The 6338-nt window shown below is 52.2% G+C and overlaps 1 protein-coding gene across 4 annotated transcripts; it reads left to right on the top strand.

Moving 5' to 3' along the window:
* The first annotated feature begins 277 nt into the window (after positions 1 to 277).
* ITPRIPL1 (ITPRIP like 1) lies at positions 278 to 4862 on the top strand. 4 transcript variants are annotated; one of them, XR_004074945.2, is made up of 3 exons: positions 278 to 538; positions 703 to 806; positions 1346 to 1545. XR_004074945.2 is itself a non-coding variant. In XM_006730993.3 (3 exons), exon 3 carries the CDS (start codon positions 1643 to 1645, stop codon positions 3284 to 3286), a length of 1644 nt encoding a protein of 547 aa, XP_006731056.2. In that variant the 5' UTR covers positions 280 to 538; positions 703 to 806; positions 1629 to 1642; the 3' UTR covers positions 3287 to 4862. The 4 variants fall into 4 exon arrangements, 3 of the variants coding, with proteins under 3 accessions (XP_006731056.2, XP_081652980.1, XP_006731058.2); XM_006730993.3 differs by lacking the exon at positions 1346 to 1545 and adding an exon at positions 1629 to 4862 and having other exon boundaries at positions 280 to 538; XM_081796854.1 differs by lacking the exon at positions 1346 to 1545 and adding an exon at positions 1552 to 4862 and having other exon boundaries at positions 280 to 538.
* The last annotated feature ends 1476 nt before the right edge of the window (positions 4863 to 6338 follow it).

Here is a 6338-nt window from a genome sequence, read left to right as displayed (position 1 = left end):
TAAGTACGGTGCATTCCCCGCGGCGCACGGAGCTGCGTGAAGCCGGCTGCCCGCACTGCAGTTGCCCTTGGCGCCACCCCCGGGAGGCCGAGCAGCTGCGGCATGCGAGCCTCCCTCGGCTGCGAGTCCGGGGCCGCAGCCCCTCCGCTCTGCACACGACCCCGCGGGAGCCTGGGCGGCGCACCGAAGGCGCGCCTACGCGACCCGGGCCACCGGGCCCCAGGGCGGCGCGCTCGGCGGCGGGGTTGGGCTGGGAGGAGCTTGGGCGGGGCGGAGCCTGGACGGCGGGAGCCGCCGTGCGGGGCTGGCGCCCTCGGAGCGGCGCGCGGCGCGCTGTGGGTGTCCGGGCCGGGCCGCGCACAGACCCTGGGACCCTCGGACCCTCCGACGAGATGGTGCGTTCCCCGGGAGAGGGGAGCGGGTCCACTCCCCCGGGCGGCCCCGGCGAGGCACCCGGAGGCCCCACCCCGCCGGCGAAAAGGAGGGGGCAGTCAGGCCGCGCTGTCTCTTTAAGACCGTGTTCCAGCTAACACCGACGGTGAGTAACCTGGCCCCAGGTCCGGGGAGAAACCCCCGAGAGGGAAGGCGGATGAGAGTTCAGATCTCTGGGCGTGGAATTTGGGAAAGTTATGAATGGCGGGAGCGGGAGGGGGGCACCCTGCTTTGAGCCACAGCCGCTAGGTACCTTGTAAATTTTAACAGGGCTCCTGGAGCAGGCGGTGAGACTAAGCAAGGCCAAGTTTCAAAGGGAGGAGAGTCCCCCACCTGGCTTCAGCGTCCACAGGGCATAGTCCTTCATAATCTCGGTAAGCCCGGTAGTTTGTGGGGTGAATGCGAGAAGCTTCCGGCCTCGTGGTGGGTGGGGAGGCAGAGGATCCGACTACTGCGGCTGTCAAGTGGCTTTGGGCACCTGGTTCTTCGGGAACTTTCCTGGGCTGAGAGGTGGAGGCGTGCCTGCCTATGCGCCTGGCCCGTCGACGGGGCTTCCAGCCTTAGGACCTCAGAGAGCATAGCGGGAAGCAGCGCAGAGCAGGCAGGTGGCTCTGTGCCTCCCTGGCGCCCATTGGGAGTTGCCCCACTGGCACGAGGGAGGAGAGGCTGAGTGGTCTGATGACACAGGGTGAGCAGAATGAGGATTGTGAAGTCACAGAGGAAGTGGGATGCCATAGCTGGGGTTTGGGGCTGGCTGCCTGGCAAGAGGAAAGGTGTCGCCCAGGCAGATCAGTGCTTTCTGCTGCTGGAAGGGAGCCTCTGGGATCAGGAGGGCACACCTGGTGCCCACGGGGGACTGATAAGTCGGGTGAGGCCACCCTACCACAAGGGTCCCCCTCCCCCTCCTACACAGGAATGAAAACAGTGCTATGTCCATACTCTGGAAACCTAAATACCACCCACACCATGTGGAAGGAAAGCAGAAAGACTGAGTGGCACATCCTGCTGACCCCCTTTCTCCCAAACCACCTCCTGGGCAGACCCGTGCTCTGTACAGCCCCAGCTCTGTGAGCTTCCTGTTTCTCCTGAGTAGTTAACTTCCAGGATTTGGGGTTCCAGGGCTCTGGGAGATATGCACTGGAGAAAAAAATGAATCCTGAAGATCACCACTGACTCCCACCCTCCTACTTCTCCAGATGCAGAGGCCTCCATGGCTGTGATAAGCCTTGTGTTCCTGGCAGTGATGTATGTTGTTCACCACCCCCTGATGGTCAGTGACCGCATGGACCTGGACACACTAGCCAGAAGTCGGCAGCTGGAGAAGCGGATGAGCGAGGAGATGCGCCAGTTGGAGATAGAGTTTGAAGAGAGAAAGCGAGCAGCTGAGCAGAAGCAGAAGGCAGAGAACTTCTGGAGAGGAGGCACATCCAGTGATCAGTTAGTGCTAGGGAAGAAAGACATGGGCTGGCCGTTCCAGGCTGGTGGCCAGGAGGGGCCACTGAGCTGGATGCTGGGAAACCTGTGGAATGCTGGCCTCTTTTGCCTTTTTCTCATCTTTGAGCTCCTGCGACAGAACATGCAGCATGAGCCGGCCTTTGATTCCAGCAGCGATGAGGAGGAGGAGGAAGTCCGTGTTGTGCCTGTCACCTCCTACAACTGGCTTACTGACTTCCCCTCGAGGGAGGCCCTGGAATCCTTTTACAAACACTATGTCCAGAATGTCACCCGTGATCTGCCCTGCACCTGCGAGTTCGTGGAGAGCTTCGTGGACGACCTCATTGAGGCCTGTCGGGTGCTCAGCTGCCGGGAGGCTCACCCACAGCTGGAGGACTGCCTGGGCATCGGGGCTGCCTTTGAGAAATGGGGAACCCTCCACGAGACCCAGAAATTTGATATTCTGGTGCCCATTGTTCCCCCGCAGGGCACTATGTTTGTGCTGGAGATGAGGGATCCGGCCCTAGGCCGCCGCTGCGGCTGTGTGCTGGTGGAGTCGGAATGCGTGTGCAAGCGTGAGAAGCTTCTGGGGGACGTGCTGTGCCTGGTGCACCACCACAGGGATCACTCGGCTGTCTTGAGCAAGTGTAGCAGCTCCATCAAGGTGGCTGTCTGCACTGGCTCCCACCTGGACGTGTTCAAGACGGTACAGTGGTTTCGGAACATGGTGGGCAATGCCTGGGCCCTTGTGGCCCACAAGTATGACTTTCAGCTCAGCCTCCCGCCGTCTACCACCTCCTGCAAGCTCAGGCTGGACTACCGCTCAGGCCGCTTTCTCTCGATCCGCTTGGTCCTGGGGGTGCAACGGGAAGACACCTTGGTCTATCTGGTGAGTCAGGCTCCTGACCAGGAACAGCTCACCAGCGTGGACTGGCCCGAGTCCTTTGCAGCCTGTGAACACTTGTTCCTGAAGCTGGTAGGGCGTTTTGCTCCAGAGAACACCTGTCACCTCAAGTGCCTCCAGATCATCTTAAGTCTCCGGGACCTTCAGAGCTTACCCCAGGGAGCATCCCGTCCCGTCCTCACCTCTTACCACTTCAAAACAGCCCTCATGCACCTGTTGCTGCGGCTGCCCCTAACAGACTGGCAGCACAGCATGCTCTCCCAGCGGCTCCAGGACGTCCTCTGGTTCTTGGGCCGCGGCCTCCAGCAGAGGTCCCTCCACCATTTCCTCATTGGTAACACCTTCCTACCCCTGACCATCCCGATCCCCAAGACATTTCGGAATGCTGAGCCTGTCAATCTCTTCCAACACCTGGTGCTAAACCCCACGGCGCACTCGCAGGCAGTGGAAGAATTCCACCACCTTCTGACCCAAGTGAAAACGCTGCCCTGTGCCCCGTTGGCTGGGGCACATTAATGTAAAGGCCATTAAAAAAGGGGAGAAGGTATTTCTGATTCCTCGGGCTGCCAGAGAGTTTATTTTTCAGACACATCAGTGGTATGTGTGACCTTCACCTTGCCAGTGAGGCAGCTGTGATAGATAAGACACTTTAAGGAGCACCTGAAGTGCTCATCAGGATGGGGTCCAACCTGTAGGGTGTAATCTAGGGTGTGCCTTCTGAGGTTTTCTTCTCCTGACTTTTAGCATGACCCAAAGAGAGCCCAGGGAAACGGATGTTAGGGGGCGATCTCACAGCTAGAGTTGAGACCAGACGGGGGCTGTGAGGTTTTTGTGTTCTGTAGCAACACTGGAAGTGAAAGAGAACCAGAGAATACCTCCATTCCAGCTTATTCCTTTTTGTGAATGACTCTCAGCACATTCCTTGTAAACTGGTTTCCTTGTTGAATTGTTAGCTTAATTCACATCCAAGCTGATAGCACCAAGCATTTTAACCTAAATACTGTGAAGGTAACGTCTCGTACTTTAGGATCTAATTTTTCAGACCTTCTCTGAAGATATATCCAAGATGTTTATGTTCCATTTTCTCAATTTAGCCCTATTTTCATATAGTCTATGAAATAGAACATAATATAGCTCTTTTTATGCATCTGAAAGAAAACTCCAGTACTACCCAAGCAGTTCATTAGCATTGATTCACAAACAAATATTAAGTCAATGGTGATGTTTCATAATCAAGATAATGTATTTACTAAAATTAATGAAATAGCTAGCGTCTAACGAGCTTCTAGTGCCTGGAAGCAACGTTGTAAAACCCTTAATGAGGACAATCTTTGGGGGGGCGTAGTTTCTGAGATGAACAATTACTGTTTCTAAAGGGAGCCACTTGTTTGTCAAATGATAAAAAGGTTTAGCCACCATGCGTAGCTGTGCTTTTTCTTAGTCTGTTAATGCCTTTGTATTCTCTTTTCAAAGATGACAAAGGGATTTTTTGAACTATGTTTGTGGTTTTGCAAAGTGGGGTCATCACAATCCAGGCCCGTTGCCAGGGTCAGACAGGAAGAGACTGTGGAGCAGTTCAGCTCTAACAGTTGTGATTCTCGAGATAGGATTGGTGGATTTTTCCCTTCTTTCAAAATCCTGGGCATCCTGATGAGGAGGCTTAAGAAAAGTGACTATAGTTGTGGGTGTGGTTGTTTTGGAAATAACAATGCTGTTCCTGCCCTGCATGCCAGGAAGATCTGGGGAGGAGAACCTGGCCCCACATTTAACTCAGTGGCAGGGGGGTTTAGATGGTGTTCTTGTGGGCTTTGGTTTTATCCATATCCTCCCCACAGCAAAAATAAATTACAAGTTTATGTCCCAGGAGTTGATGCCAGTCAATATTTGAGACTCCTACTGCACAGTAATGGTTGTGTTCCCATGTTGTCTGCTGATACCTGCCAGGTACCGCTTTCAAGGTAAGATGCAGTGACGGTTGGTTCCATGCCGGTGGGATTTTGATGTTTTATAAACATCTATATTCTTTTTGTTTAGAAAATAATTTGCTGGTGTTTTAGTTCCAAATCAATAAAGGACGCTATTTTGTGTGTCAGTTGGAATCAATGTAATAACACTCACAGAAGATCAGCATTCTCACATGCCTGTCCCCAGATGTTCCTGTTACCCTGATAGCTTCATCCAGTACATCCTGGTATTTCTCAATGTACCTTGAACCAGTCTGCCCTGAGGTTTCCCAGTGGCATGGCCAGGAGCCAGGAAAGAATAATTCAGAATGTCAAGGAACATCTAAGTTATTCATTCTCATGGTGCTCAAACCAAAATATCAGCCAATTTAAAAGATCTTAGTGGCTACAAAAAAAAAACATGCATAACTGTAGAAGGCATAAATCTGTCAAGTAGAAAGGCAGTATCATGTTCTAGCACTCTGAGGTTTCTAGTCTAGTAAGAGGTAAGAAAACAGGAGTGGGCAGAAGACTACAAAGGGAATAGTCAGCGAAGCTTGGGTGGGGCCGAGGGTGTAAGAAAGAGTATAGAAAAAACAAGTAGTAATGGAAAGAACAGAGCTGTTGTGCTCTGGGAGTACTCTTACAATGAAAGGGGAAACTTCTCCAGATAATTTAGGAAGCTGAGCTTTATTCTAGAACAATTCCTGGCTGGCACCCAGGATATACAGCAGTTATTGTAATGGGAATACTTAGCGTTCATCGAGCATTGCCAATGGTCCTAAATGCTTCACATCTGGTAACTCATTTAATTCTCACACCATAACTCCATGAAGTGGGTGCTTTATCCCTTCCCTTTTTCCTATGAGCAAGCCGAGGCACAGAAACGGTATACCACTTCCTCCAAGGTCACATAGCCAGTAAAAGGCAGACCCTGGAAGAAAGTACCTGTCCTCACAACCTTCCAGCATGGTCTTGGGAATATCAAGACGTAGGGGTTAACATGCTTTGAAAAGCGAAAAGCACTATATTAATGTTAAGATAAAGGGCGGTATGTCATTTAGAAATTCTAGAAGTCGGGGGCGCCTGGGTGGCTCAGTCGTTAAGCGTCTGCCTTTGGCTCAGGTCGTGATCCCAGGGTCCTGGGATCAAGCCCCGCATCGGACTCCCTGGTCGGCGGGAAGCCTGCCTCTCCCTCTCCCTCTCCCCCTGCTTGTGTTCCTTCTCTCGCTATCTCTCTCTGTCAAATAAATAAAATCTAAAAGAAAAAAGAAATTCTAGAAGACAGAAATTGTTGGTCCGTAGCCCAGTCTTTAGGTCAGGAATTTCGTATCACATACAAAAATTAAAGGCATTTGCTCAGAGGCCAAAATGAATGTAAAGCCATTTGAACTACATGCCTGTTGGCCCCCAGTGGCTCAATGGTTTATATCATGAACTACATTATGATAGAAGCCAGCTGCAGGCTGGAAGATCAGGGAAAATTTGAATCCAAAAGTTTGTCCAGGTAGCCAACTGATAACAGTACTGCTCCTCACCTAAACTAAAGCTGTTTGCCATTCATTTTGGGGAAGTAGAATCTTGGTGAGGAGTGAACTGGGGAAAGGGAATGGCTCCAGCTTTTC

This window comes from Leptonychotes weddellii, chromosome 10 (genome assembly GCF_054177405.1).
Source record: "Leptonychotes weddellii isolate Sample4059 chromosome 10, ASM5417740v2, whole genome shotgun sequence".
Taxonomy (NCBI): domain Eukaryota; kingdom Metazoa; phylum Chordata; class Mammalia; order Carnivora; family Phocidae; genus Leptonychotes; species Leptonychotes weddellii.
This window is presented reverse-complemented; position numbering and strand designations above follow the sequence as displayed.

Bases quoted from the DNA above. Each gene is read 5' to 3' on its own strand.
- ITPRIPL1 (XM_006730995.3), top strand. From the start codon at position 1,643: ATGGCTGTGATAAGCCTTGTGTTCCTGGCAGTGATGTATGTTGTTCAC.